General features: G+C 68.5%; 1 protein-coding gene across 1 annotated transcript; it reads right to left on the bottom strand.

Moving 5' to 3' along the window:
* Positions 1–1257: 1257 nt before the first annotated feature.
* LOC148054061 (methyl-CpG-binding domain protein 1-like) lies at positions 1258–11982 on the bottom strand. The gene is made up of 14 exons (XM_087771871.1): positions 11826–11982; positions 11081–11208; positions 10534–10648; positions 9730–9980; positions 9182–9267; positions 8558–8598; positions 8315–8452; positions 6835–6969; positions 5672–5722; positions 5373–5444; positions 3800–3964; positions 2623–2710; positions 1657–1746; positions 1258–1624 (listed from the first exon to the last, which is right to left on the bottom strand). The coding sequence occupies exons 1-14, from the start codon at positions 11835–11837 to the stop codon at positions 1299–1301; spliced, it is 1698 nt and encodes a 565-aa protein (XP_087627997.1). The 5' UTR covers positions 11838–11982; the 3' UTR covers positions 1258–1298.
* Positions 11983–13237: the final 1255 nt, after the last annotated feature.

The raw sequence follows: 13237 nt of genomic DNA, 5'->3' as shown, positions 1-13237 counted from the left end.
TTTATTTTCCCCAATTCCCATTTTTTTAAAACCCAAAAAAGAAGGTGGAAACGAGGGGGCGGGGCCTCCGCAGGCTCCACCCCCCGAGGGGGAGACGCAGGGGGCGGGGCCTTAAAGGGGCCGCACAGCGTTATCGCGGGGGGAGGGGATTCTTAAAGGGGCCGCGCCCCCGTTTCGGGGTTGGGGGGGAGGGGCAGTTCCAGTGTCAAAAAATAGAAGCTCTGAGGGTGGGGGAGGGGTGCGGGGACCCCCTGAACCTGACGTCATCACGTCGGGGGGGGGGGGGGCTGCCTGTACCATGGGGGGAGGGGCCTGTGCCAGACTGGGGGGGGGAACCCTAAATTCAATCCGCACCCCCCCCCCCCCACCCCATTACACCCTATGGGTCCATCCCCGAATCCGGTCCCCCACCCCCAAAATGTGCAACACCCAAACCCTCCCCCCCCCCCGCCGCTCCCATGCCTCCCCACTTCAGTTCCCCCCCATTTTAGTCCCCCCTGAGTTCCCCTAAATTTTGGTTCCCTCTACATTTGGGTCCCCCCTCTTTAGTTCCCCTCCAATTCAGTCCCCCCCAATTTAATTCCCCCCATTTGGGTCCCCCCTCTATTTAGTTCCCCTTCCATTTGGTTCCCTCCAATTCAGCCCCACCCCCCCCATTTAGCTCCTCCCCCCTTTGGTTCCTCCCATTTTGTTCCTCCCCCCCCCCCCCCCACCACCACTTTGGTTCCCCACCCCATATTTTTCCCCCTCCATTTTAGCCCCCCCCCCCCCCATTTAGTTCCCCCCACATTTGGTCCCCCCATTTTAGTCGTGTCCCCCCCATTCAGCCCCCCCCCCCATTTAGTTCCCCCTGCATTTGGTTCCCCCCATTTTAGCCCCCTTCTCTTTAGTTCCCCCCCCAATTTAGTTCCCCCGCCACTTGGTTTCCCCCAATTCAGTCCCCCCTCTATTCAGTTCCCCCCATTCGGTTGTTGTTCCCCCCCCCTCCCCAATTTAGTCCCCCCCCCCATATTTGTCCCCCCCATTCTGTCCCCCCTCTATTTAGTTCCTCCCTCCCTTTGGTTCCCCCCATTTTGGTGTGTCGTTCCCCCCCCCCATTTTAGTCTCCCCTCTCTTTAGTTCCCCCTGCATTTGGTTCCCCCCACACTTGGTCCCCCCATTTGGTCCCCCCCAACTCAGTTCCCCCCTCTATTTACCCCCCCCAATTGGTTCCCCTACATTTTGGTTCCCCCCACCATTAACCCACCCCATATTCACACCCCACCCCACCCCCCAACCCCGGGTCCCCCCTCCCCCCCTCAGTCCCCTCCCCCCCCCAGCAGCAGGCAGGGCCGGCAGCACCTCCCCCCCGGCACCAAGACCTGGCAGCGGGGGGCGGGGGGCCGGGGGGCGGCGCCGGGGGGGCCGGGACATGGCCGATAGGCTTCCAGGTCGCAAAGGAGCTCGACCAAATCGTCGACGGAGCGGAGGCGCGGGGGGCGGCAGGTCAACACCTCGTGGCCGGGGGGGACGGGGCGGCGGCGGGCCACCAGCACCCGAAAAGCCAAGCCGGGGGCCAGCAGGACGACGGTGGCGGCCATGGGGGAGCGGGGGGAGCGTTGGACCAAGCGGAGGCCCGGGGTGGCGGGGGAGGGGGTGCTGCTGGCGGTGGGGGAGGGGGTGGGGACCCCCCTTCGTCTCGGCCCACCACCCCCCAGTGAGCGGGGAGGGGGATTTCGGCCAGTTCGGCTAAAAAGGTGCCGGGCCAGTGGGGGTGGGGGGGGGGGGCAGGGGAGGGGCTGGGGGGAGGGGCAGGAAAGAGAAAAAGGAGGGGTAAGGGGGGAGGGGCTCCCCCAAATCCCTGAGCCCCCCCTGCCCCAAACACCCCCCCCACCATTTCCCAGGACCCCCCAAGACACCCCACCCCTCCTAACCCCCCCAGACCGCCAGGACCCCCCCCCCAAAACCCCTCCCATCCCCCCTCCCCCTTCCTACCCCCCCAGACCCCCCCAAACCCTCCAAGCCCCCCCAGAAGTCCCTGAAACTCCCCCAGACCCCTCCCATCCCCCCTCCCCCTCCCCACCCCCCAGACCCCCAGGACCCCCCCCAAAATCCCCACCCCCCCTCCAACACCGCCCCCCCAATTCCCAGAACCCCTCCCCAACCCCCCAATTCCCAGGACCCCCCCCAAAATCCCCCCCCCTTCCAGGACCCCCCTCCCCCACCACCCCAGAACGCCAGGACCCCCCAAAATCCCCCCCCCCCAATTCCCAGGACCCCCCTCCCATCCCCCCTCCCCCCCCCAAATTCCCCTCCCCCCTCACCACTCGGTTGCCCCCTTCCTCCTCCTCCTCGCTCTCGTCCAGCACCACCAGTTGGGCGGGGGGGAGCCGGGGGGCATCTGGGGGGAGGGGCGGGCTGTGAGTCCTTCCCCTCCCCCCTCCCCTCCCCCCCCCCCCCGGGTCCCATCCTTACCGGGACGAGGGAGGCGCTGGGCTGCGGCTGCTCCTGCTTCACCCGGGGGTGGCGGCGATCAGGACCCCCAAATCTCCTGGGGGGGCTGGGAAGGGAGGGGGGAGGGGTTAAATGGGTGGGGGAGGGGTCGGATTGGGGGAGGGAGGGGTGGAGGGGTGGGGGTCTCACCTCGAGGCGGGGGAGGGGTCCCGGCTCCTCCTTGAGGGGGGAGGCGAAGGGGGGGGGCCGGGTCCTTCTCAGCCGGGGGCTCCTTGTCCTGGGGGGGAGGGGAGGGATGGGGGGAGGGGCACGTCAAAGGGAACCCTGGCACCCCAACCACCCCCCCCCCCAAAATCCCACATGGGGGGCGGGGGAGGGGACCCAGGCGGGCAGGAGTGGGCTCCCCACCCCCCCCTCCATGGGGGAACTGAGGCCCACACCAGCCTGGGGGTGGGGGGTGGGGTGGGCCCAGGCATCTGGGCAGCCCCCCCAACCCACCCCCCTTCCGCTCCCCCCCCCCCCACACCTGGGTCCCCCCCGAAGAGGTGGGGGAGGGGCGGCGCAGAGCAGAGCAGCAGAGCGAGCAGAGCGGGGGAGGGGGGCCCAAATTTGGGGGGGGGTTCCCATAGACCTGGGAGAGGAGCAAATTGGGGGGAGGGGTCCCATAGATTGGGGGAGCAGCCACAGGGCAAATTTGGGGGGTCCCCAATATGGGGGGAGGGGCGATTTTGGGGGGTCCCACGGATTGGGGGGGGGGGATTTGGGGGTGGGGTCCCGTGGGGGGGAGGGGGAGACTTTGGGGTGTGCCCCCCCCGGGCAAAAGGGGGGTCCCATTACCTTGCGGGGGGCGGGGCGGGCGGCGGCTCCGGGCGGGTCGGGGGGGGCGGCGGCGGGGGGGGGGGGGCGGGGGGGGGGGGGGGGGGCGGCCGCTCCAGGGGGCCCCCCCCGGCCCCCCCCCCCCCGCCGGCAGCAGCCGCCTCTGCGCCAGGAGAGAGACCTCAGTGGGGGAGGGGCGGGGGGAGGGGACACCCCGATTTTGGGGGGGGAGGGGAGAAAGATGCGGGGGATCCCCCCCCCAGGGGACCCAGGCATCCAGGAAACACCCCCCCCCAAAACAGGGTGAGCCCCCCCAAAGCCAAGCAACGCAGAGGGGACCCAGGCGTCCGGGTGCCCAACACCCCCCCCCCAAACTGGTCCATACTGGTCCAAACTGGGCCCCAACCCAGCGCTGGGGAGGCCCCCCCCCCGGCCTTGCGCGTGCCTCAGTTTCCCCGGTGGGGCGAAGGGGACGGCTGGGGGGTTCCTGGGGAGGTTACTGGGAGCTACTGGTAGGCACTGGGAGGACGGAGGGGAGGGGGGCACCCACCATGGCGCAGCGCAGGCACTGCCTCCAGCGGCACTTCTGGCGCTTGAGGTTCTGCCCCCCGAACTTGGGCTTGTCCCGGCAGAAGTCGCAGCGGCCGCAGTCGGCCGCCCGCAGGCAGGCCTCGCAGGCCCCGCACCGCCGGCTGCCCCGGCTCCGCGCCCCCCGCTGCTGGCAGAAAGCGGGGTCACCCCCCGCTCCCCGAACCCCCCAGCTTCCCCTCCCCCACCCCCACGGCGGTGTTGCGGGGGAGCGGCTATTAGCAGTGTTAGGGTAGCGGGAGGCGGCGGGTTAGGCTGAAGCCTGGTGTTAGGGTGGGGAGCAGCTATTAGGGGCGTTACGGTAACCAGGCCCCCATATTAGGGGCATTACGGCACCTAGACCCCACTATCGGGGCGTTATCACAGCCGGGCGCCCATATTAGGGACATTATGGTACCTGAACCTCACTATTAGGGGCATTACGGGAGCTAGGTGCCCATATTAGGGGCATTACAGTACCTGCAGTCCACTATTAGGGGCATTACAGTACCTGGACCCCGCCATTACAGTAGCTTGGAGCCCACTATTGGCACTAGAGCAGCTTTTAGGGGCGTTACGGTACCCGGGCCCCCCTATTAGGGACGTTATGGGAGCTGGAGACCAATTATTAGGAGCATTACGGTACCTGCCCCCCACTATTCCTGTTCCTGAACCCCAATATTAGCCCACGGAGCAGCTATTAGGGGCATTACGGTACCCCCACCCCACTATTACTGCAGGTGCCCCCCACCGTTAAGCGCTGGAGCGGCTCTTAGGAGCACTACGGCACCTGAACCCCGCTCTCAGGCCCGGGAGCGGCTCTTAGGGGCATTATGGTACCCGCACCCCCCTCTTCTGCTACCTGAACCCCAGTAGTACACCCTAGAGCAGCTCTTAGGGGCATTACGGTATTAGAAACATTACGGCGCCCCAAAAAAACATCGGGTGCTAAAGAAGCTCTTAGGAACATTACGGTACCTGTGCCCCGCTATTAGAAACATTACGGTGCCCCAAACAACACGGGGTAGTAAGGCAGCTCTTAGGAGCATTACGGTACCTAAACCCAGCTATTAGAAACATTACAGTGCCCCAAACACTGGGTGCTGAAGTCGCTATTAGCAGCATTACGGTACCTGCACCCCACTATTAGAAACATTACGGCACCCCAAACACCATGGAGTACTACTCTTAGGAGCATTACGGTACCTGCCCCCCCCCCCCCCCCGGCTATTAGCGCCATTACGGTACACACACACACACACACACACACACACACACACCCCCCTTCCTGGCCCCTCTATTAGGAGCATTACGGCCCCCTAATAGCTGCACTGGGGGGGACCTGGGGGGGGTGGGAATTGGGGGGCACCCAGGGGTTTGGGGGGCCCCCAGGGGTCCGGCGGGGCACCCAGGGGTCTGGGGGAGGCACCCAGGGGTTTGGGGGGCACCCAGGGGTTTGGGGGGCACCCAGGGGTCTGGGGGAGGCACCCAGGGGTCTGGGGGAGGCACCCAGGGGTCCGGGGGGGTCCCCGGGGCTTTGGGGGTCCGTCACTCACCCTGCCCCCGCCCCCGGGGTGCTTCGGGGGTCGCCCCGGTTTTTTCTTCTCCTTGACCTTGTTCAGCTGCTTCTGGATGGGGGGAGGGGAGGGGGAGGGGTCAGGGGGCACCCGGGGGGGGGGCACCCAGGGGTGCTGGGGGGGGAGGGGGGACTCCCACTCACCCGGTGCCTGGTGCTGGGGGCGGCGCTGGGCTCCCGCTCCAGGGGGGCTTCCATTTCTGGGGGGGGAAGGGGGGTGAGGGGGGGCACCCAGGGGTGGGGGAGGGGCAGCCGGGTGGGGGAGGGGCGGGCGCTCACCACCCTCAGCTTGCGGGGGCCGTAGGTCGTCGTCTTGGCCACCCCCGACCTCTGCGGGGACACGAAACGGGGGGGGGGGTCAGGGGGACACGGTGGCACTGGGGTGGGCACGGGGACACGGGGGGACACAGGGACACTGGGGGTCATGGGGACACTGGGGGGACATGGGGACACTGGGGGGACACTGGGAGGACAGTGGGGGACATGGGGGGACAGTGGGGGGGACATGGGGGGACACGGTGGCACTTGGAGGGACACTGGGGTGGGACATGGGGACACTGGGGGACATGGGGACACTGGGGGGACACTGGAGGGAGAGTGGGGGAACACAGTGGCACTTGGGGAGGACACGGGTGGGACACGGGGACACTGGTGGACACGGGGACACTGGGGGGACACACGGGGGGACACAGTGGCACTTGGGGACACTGTAGGGGACAGTGGGGGACACACGGTGGCACTGGGGGGACAAGGTGGGGACACTGGGGGGACACGAGGGGACACAGTGGCACTGGGGGGCACAGTGGGGGACACTGGGGGGGACACGAGTGGGACACAGTGGCACTTGGGGGGGCATGGGGACACTGGGGGGACATGGGGGGACACTGGGGGGACAGTGGGGGACACACGGTGGCACTGGGGGGGACAAGGTGGGGACACTGGGGGGACATGGGGACATGGTGGCACTTAGGGGAACACAGTGGGGACATGGGGACACTGTAGGGGACAGCGGGGGGGCACAGGGGGACATGGGGACATTGTGGGGGGACATGGTGGCACTTGGGGGGACACGAGGACATTGGGGGGGCCAAGGTGGGGACATGGGGACACCGTAGAGGGGACACAGGGACATGGGGACATTGGGGGGGACATGGTGGCACTTGGGGGGACACGGTGGGGACATGGGGACGCTGGGGGGGACACAGGGACATGGGGGGGGCACGGGGGACACCCACGGTGGCACTTGGGGACACGGGGACCACCTGGGGGGGCAAGGGGGACACGGTGGGACACCGGGGGCTACTGGGAGGGGACATGGGGACACTGGAGGGGGACACATGGAGCTACACACGGCCACTGGGGGGGGTGACAGGGACCCCGGGGTGACACGGGGGGGTGACACGGGGGGGTGACACGGGGGGGGTGACACGGGGGGTCCCCACCTTGGGGCGCAGGCAGCGGCGGCGCAGGCAGCGCCACTGGCGCTTGAGGCCGGGTTTGAGGCGGCGCAGGCAGATGCAGCAGCTCCCGCAGTCCTCGGTGGCCAGGCAGCCCGGGCAGGAGCCGCAGCCCAGGCTCTGCGGGGGAGAACACGGGTCAACACGGGCCGACACGGGCCGACACGCAGCGACACACGTCCTCGGACATGGGCGTGGGGGGGCACGGGGGGACACGGGACAGGCAGCCCGGGCAGGAGCCGCAGCCCAGGCTCTGCGGGGGAGAACACGGGTCAACACGGGCTAACACACCTCCACACGCACCCTCGGACACGGGGGGGGGGGGCAGGTGCCACACGCTGTGACATGGGGCCACACGCATGGACAGGCGGGGGACAACGTGGGGTGACACGGGGGTGACAATGATGCTGGGAGGGTGACAACAGCCAGAGGGGGGTGACAGTGACGCTGCCAGCACCGAGTTAGGGTGACAGCAGCGACGCTGCCACCAACCTGGGGGGTGACAACGGCCATGAGGGGGCGACAGCGACACCATCACCAACCCCGTTATGTCAACAAGAACGGTGGGGACACTTGTGTCACCCCCCATGTCACACCCGGGGGGGTGACAACACCCTGAGGAAGGTGACAACAGCCTGGGGGGGAGGTGACAACAGTCTGAGGGTGACAACGCCCTGGTGAGGTGACAACAGCTTGGAGGGGGAGTGACAACACCCAGAGAGCGGTGACAACAGCTTGGGAGGAGAGGTGACAACACCCTGAATGGGGTGACAACACCTTGGGTGGGGTGACAACAGCTTGGGCAGAGAGGTGACATCACCTTGAGAGGGTGACAACACCCAAGGGTGGCAGACGACAACACCCAGTGGCCGTCTTGTCACCCCCACCAACAGCTGGGGGTTGGCAACAGTGACACAGTAGAATGGGTGATAATGCAGGTGACACCGGGAGAGGTGTGCACCAAGGGGGGTGATGGTGAGACCGGGTGGGGGTGTGTGACAGCGGTGGTGACACCGGGGGGGGCATGATGGTGACACGGGGGGGCAGTGACGGTGACACTGGGGGATGGTGACAGTGACACCGGAGGGTGCGTGACAGCACAGGTGACAAGGTGAGGGTGTGATGGTGACACAGGGGGGTGACGGTGACAACAGGAGTGTGTGACGGTGACACCACAGGGTGGTGACGGTGACACCGCGGGGTGCGTGACAGCGATGGTGACACAAGGGGGTGACAGTAACACCGGGGGGTGTGATGGTGACACCCGGGGGGCGATGGTGACACCGGGGGGGGGGAGTGGCAGCGCGGGTGACAAGGGGAGGGTGTGATGGTGATGCGGGGGGGTGTGTGACAGCGATGGTGACACCGGGGGGGTGTGACGGTGACACCAGGAGGGGTGATGGTGCCGCGGGGGGTTCTGACGGTGACACGGGGGGTGTGACGGTGACGCGGCGGGGGGCGGTACCTTCTTGACGATGCGGAGGCAGCGGCGCAGGAGGCACTTGGGGGGCCGGGCGGGGGCGGGGGCTGGGCGGGCGCAGGCGCTGCAGATGCCGCAGTCCTCGGGGATGCGACAGGCCTGGCAGGCGCCGCAGCCCACCCGCTGCGGGGGAGGGGGGAGGGTCAGGGACCCCGGCAGCTGGGGGGGGTCCCCGACCCCCCCAACCCCCCCCACCCCCCCCCGGGGACCCCGGGCGCGCGGGGGTACCTTGAAGAAGCGCTGCTCCCGGTTGAAGTCCCGTCTCTGGGCTGGGGGGGACAAATGGGGGGGGGGTCAGTCAGGGGGTGGGGGCACCCTGACCCCCCGGGACCCCCCTGTCCCCCCCGACCCCCCCTTGGGGCACCCTGACCCCCAGGGCACCCTGACCCCCCCCCAAGGAGCACCCAAAAAGAAATAGGAAGAGAAGGGAGAGGAAGAGGAGGGTGAAGAAAGGGAGAACGGCCGAGGAGGAAGAGGATGAGGAAAACGAGGCTGAAGACGAAGGAGAGAACGAGGAGGAGGAGGAGAGCGAGGGAAAAGAGGAAGATGAGAAGGAGGAGGAAGAAGATGGTGAGAAGAGAGAGGAAGGCTCAGAGGAGGAGAATGGAGGGGAGATGAGGAGGAAAAGGGAGAGAACGAAGGCTCAGAGAAAGAGGAAGGAGGGAGGAAGGCTCAGAAGAGGGGAAGGGAGGAAGGCTCAGAAAAGGAGAAGGAGAAAGAAGGCTCAGAGGAGGAGGAGGGAGGGAGGAAGGTTCAGATGAGGAGTAGGAGAGGAAGGCTCAGAAGAACGGGAGAAGGGAGGAAGGCTCAGAGGAGGAGAAGGAGGAGGAAGAGGGGGGGAGGAAGGCTGACCGCGGCAGTCGGGGCAGAGCCAGCGGCAGCGGCGCTGGCTGGGCAGGGTCACCCCCGGGAAGAGGCTCTGGCAGCCGGCGCAGCACCTGCGGGGGCACCCAGGTGTCCGGGGGGGCACCCACCCCCCCAGGGACCCCGACCCCCCCCAGAGGGCACCCAGGGGGGCACCCACCCCCCCAGGGACCCCGACCCCCCCCAGAGGGCACCCAGGGGGGCACCCACCCCCCCAGGGACCCCGACCCCCCCCAGAGGGCACCCAGGGGTGCACCCACCCCCCAGGGACCCCGACCCCCCCCCCAGAGGGCACCCAGGGGGGCACCCACCCCCCAGGGACCCCGACCCCCCCAGAGGACCCCAAAATCCCCCCAGGGGACCCCAACCCCCACCCAAGGCACCCCCAACCCCCCCCCAAAGGGGACCCAGGTGTCCAGGACCCCCCACCCCTCCCCCAACCCCCACCCAAAGGACCCCCAAACCCCCCCAACCCCAGGGACCCCCCGCCCCTCCCCCCAAAGGGGACCGGGGGTGCAGCCCCCTCCCCCACTCACGCCACCACCCCCTCCTGGGGGGGCTCCGGGGGGGGGCGCTTCCGCGGGCGCCGAGGGAGGGGGGGGTCCGGCGGGGGCGGGGCCTCGGCGGGGGGAGGCGGGGTCACAGCTGGGGGGGGCGGGGCTTCGACCGGTGGGGGTGGGGCCTCCTCAGGATCGGCCCCGCCCACCGGCTCCTCCGGGGGGAGGGGGCGGCGAGGGGGGCTCTGGGGGGGCCCGGTGGGTGGGCGCCATTTTGGGCCCTTCCTGCCCTGGGGGGGGGAAGGGGGTCACAGGGGGCGGGGCAACATTTCGGGGTCCCCCATTGCCCCCCTTCAAAGACCCCCCCCCCAATCCCCCCCCCCATTTGGGGGACCCCAACTTCCCCCCTTTTCACCCCCCCATTTGCACCCCCCATTTTGGGGACCCCCTTAATTTTGGGGTCCCTCAGTTGCCCCCCCAATTCCCCCCCCCCTTTTGGGGTTCCCCATCCCCCCCCATTTTGGGGACCCACCCCCAGCTTCCAGCCCCCCCCCCCCCAAATTAGAGGCGTCCCCCCAAACCCCCCTTCTGCTCCAGAGGGGGGTTCAGGGGCTCCGCCCCCCCGGGCGCTTCGGGACCCCCTTTTTTTTAGGGGAACCCCCCAATTTTGGGGACCCCCCCAATTTCGGGGTCCCCCCCCGAGCATATTCACCCCCCCCACGCACAACTCTGCCCTCCCTTCCTTTTTACCAGGGCCCCCTTTGATCCTGGCCCCCCCCCCAGTTTTGGGGACCCCCCTAGGGTTTGGGGACCCCCCCCGGGTTTGGGGACCCCCCCTCCTACCTTGGGGGGCCCCGAAAGCTCCAGGCCGTGCTTGAAGTCGAAGTTGCCCAGGTCCCGGCTGGGGCCGAGGAAGCGGCTGAGCTCGATCTTGCTGCGGAATTTCTCCCCCGTGGGGCTGGGGAAAAAAAAGGGGGGGGGGGTCCCCAAAAATCAAAGGGGGGGTCCCCAAAAATTAGGGGGGGTCCCAAGAGCGGGCGGACCCCCAAAAACCCGGGGGGGAGCAGTAAAGTAAAGAGGGGGGTGAGTGAAGTCGAGGGGGGGCAGTGAGGGAGAGGGGGAGGCTGAGAGGCGGGGGGGGAAATGGGGGTCCCCCAAAATTGAGGGGGGCCAGAACTGGGGGGGGGCCTAAATGAAAGGGGGGACCCTGAAATGAAGGGGGGGCCCCAAAGTGAAGGGGGGACCCCAAAACGGCACCTGGGGGGGGAAGCTCTCGGGGGAGTCCAAGCTCAGAGGGGGGGAGCCCCAAAAGTGGCAGAGGGCGGGGCTTAGAGGCGGGGGGTGGGGCTTGGGGAAGCCCCACCCCCAGGGGCGGGTGGGGGAGGGGCACCTGCGGTAGTAGGTGTCGGTGCGGCCGCAGGTGGCCCCGGATTTGCGGAAGGCTTCGCGCCGCTGCCAGCCGGGCCCCAGGGCGGGGCACTCCTCCCAGCCCCCCGCCATGCTGCCCGGGGGGCGGGGCTACTGCGGGGGGGGCGGGGTCAGCACCCCCCCTGCCCCCCACCCCCCAAACCCTGCCCCACCCCCCTTAAGGCACCACTGAAGCCCGAAGCCCCGCCCCTAATCCCCCAAGGCCACGCCCCCAAACACGACCAGGCCACGCCCCTCCGCAAAACACCTCCCCGCCCCCTCACAACCTGCCCCCCCCAAGCGCCCCTCCCCCCACCGCACCCCCGACCCCCCCCAAACACCCCCCAAACCGCCCCTCCCCCCTCAAAAACAGCCCCCCAAGCGCCCCTCCCCCACCCAAGCACCCCCCCAACCCTCCCCTCCCCCCGCACACAGCCCCAAACCTGCCCCTCCCCCTCACTAACTGCCCCCTCCCCCCAGAAGCCGCCCCTCCCCCCCAACCACCCCTCCCCCTCACTAACTGCCCCCAAGCCGCCCCTCCCCCCTCACAAACCCCTCCTCCCCCTCAGAAATAGCCCCAAACCCGCCCCTCCCCCACCCAAGCACCCCCCGAACCCGCCCCTCCCCCACACAAACACATATCCAACCCCCCTCCCCCCTCACAACCCCCCTCCCCCTCACCTCCCCCCCCAGCGCCCCTCCCCCCCCCAGCCCCCCCCGCCCCGTACCGGCCCGGCCATGTCCGTCTGTCCGTCCCGCTCCGTCCCTGTCCGTCCCCGGCCGCCTCCTTCCCCCGCTCCCGATCGTGGCGCAGCAGCGGCGGCCGCCGGCGCGAGGGCCCGGCCGCGAGGGGAGGGGCGGGGCGGGGCCGCGCGCCGGAAGCGGAAGCGGCCGAGCGGGAAGGGGCGGGGACGAGGAGGGTGAAGCACGTGATGCGGCGGCGGCCAATGGGGGGGGGGGAGGTGGAGGGGAAGCACGTGACCCGCGGGGACGTCGCCTGACGCCGCCGGGCGGGGGTATGCAAATGAGGGCGGACCACGTGGCGCCGCGGCACCGCCCCCTCCTCTGCTTTTCCTCCCCCCCCCCCCCCCCCCCCGCGGAAGCCCGCGCGCGCAGGACACGTGATGCGGGAAGGCGGGGCCGCGACAATGAGCGGCGGGAGGGGGCGGGATATGCTAATGAGGGCGCTCGGCGCGGGGCGTGGCTATGCAAATGAGCCACACGGAGGGGACGGCCCTATAGGATCTCCCAGGGCCCTATAGGAACCCCTGTAGGAGCCCCATGGGAATCCCACTGGGCCCTATAGACCCCCCCCAGGCCCCATAGGTCCCCTGAGCCTCCCCAGCCCTATAGGGACCCCCTCTGGCCCTATAGACCCCCCTCCAGCCCCACAGGGACCCCGATCCTATAGAGCCCCCATGGCCCATATAGCCCCCACCCTATAGAGGCCCCCCACCCTGTAGGGTCCCCCGAGCTCCATAGGGACCCCCCAACCCCCCCCATAGGCCCCCTGACCCTATAGACCCCCTGACCCCATAGCACCCTTCTGACCCCATAGACCCCCCCGTGACCCTATAGAGGCCCCTGACCCGTATAGCACCCCCTGACCCCTATAGACCCCCCTGACCCTTATAGCACTCTGCTGACTCTATAGCACTCCCCCGACCCCTACAGACCCCCGTGACCCTATAGCCTCCCCCGACTCCTATAGCACCCCTCCAACCCTATAGACCCCCTGACTCCTATAGACCCTGCCATGACCCTATAGACCCCCTGACCCTATAGGCCCCCCCGACCCCTATAGCACCCCACTGACCCCTACAGCCCCCCCATGACCCTATAGAGGCCCCTGACCCCTATAGACCCCCCCGACCCTATAGACCCCCCGTGGCCCTATAGAGGCCCCTGACCCTATAGCACTCCCCCAACCCCTATAGAACTCCCTTGACCCTATAGACTTCCCTGAGCCCTATAGCACCCCACTGATTCTATAGCACCCATCCAACCGTATAGAACCCCCCAATGCCTATAGCCCCCCAACCCCACAGCCCCCCTCCAACCCTATAGCCCCCCCGACCCCTATAGACCCCCCGTGACCCTATAGTCCTCTCTGACCCCTATAGGCCCCCCGACCCCACAG

This window comes from Nipponia nippon, unplaced genomic scaffold (genome assembly GCF_047370975.1).
Source record: "Nipponia nippon isolate SJK-2023a ecotype South Korea unplaced genomic scaffold, ASM4737097v1 scaffold_35, whole genome shotgun sequence".
NCBI lineage: Eukaryota > Metazoa > Chordata > Aves > Pelecaniformes > Threskiornithidae > Nipponia > Nipponia nippon.
Note: the sequence above shows the minus strand (reverse complement) of the source record. Positions and strands in the feature narration are given on the sequence as shown.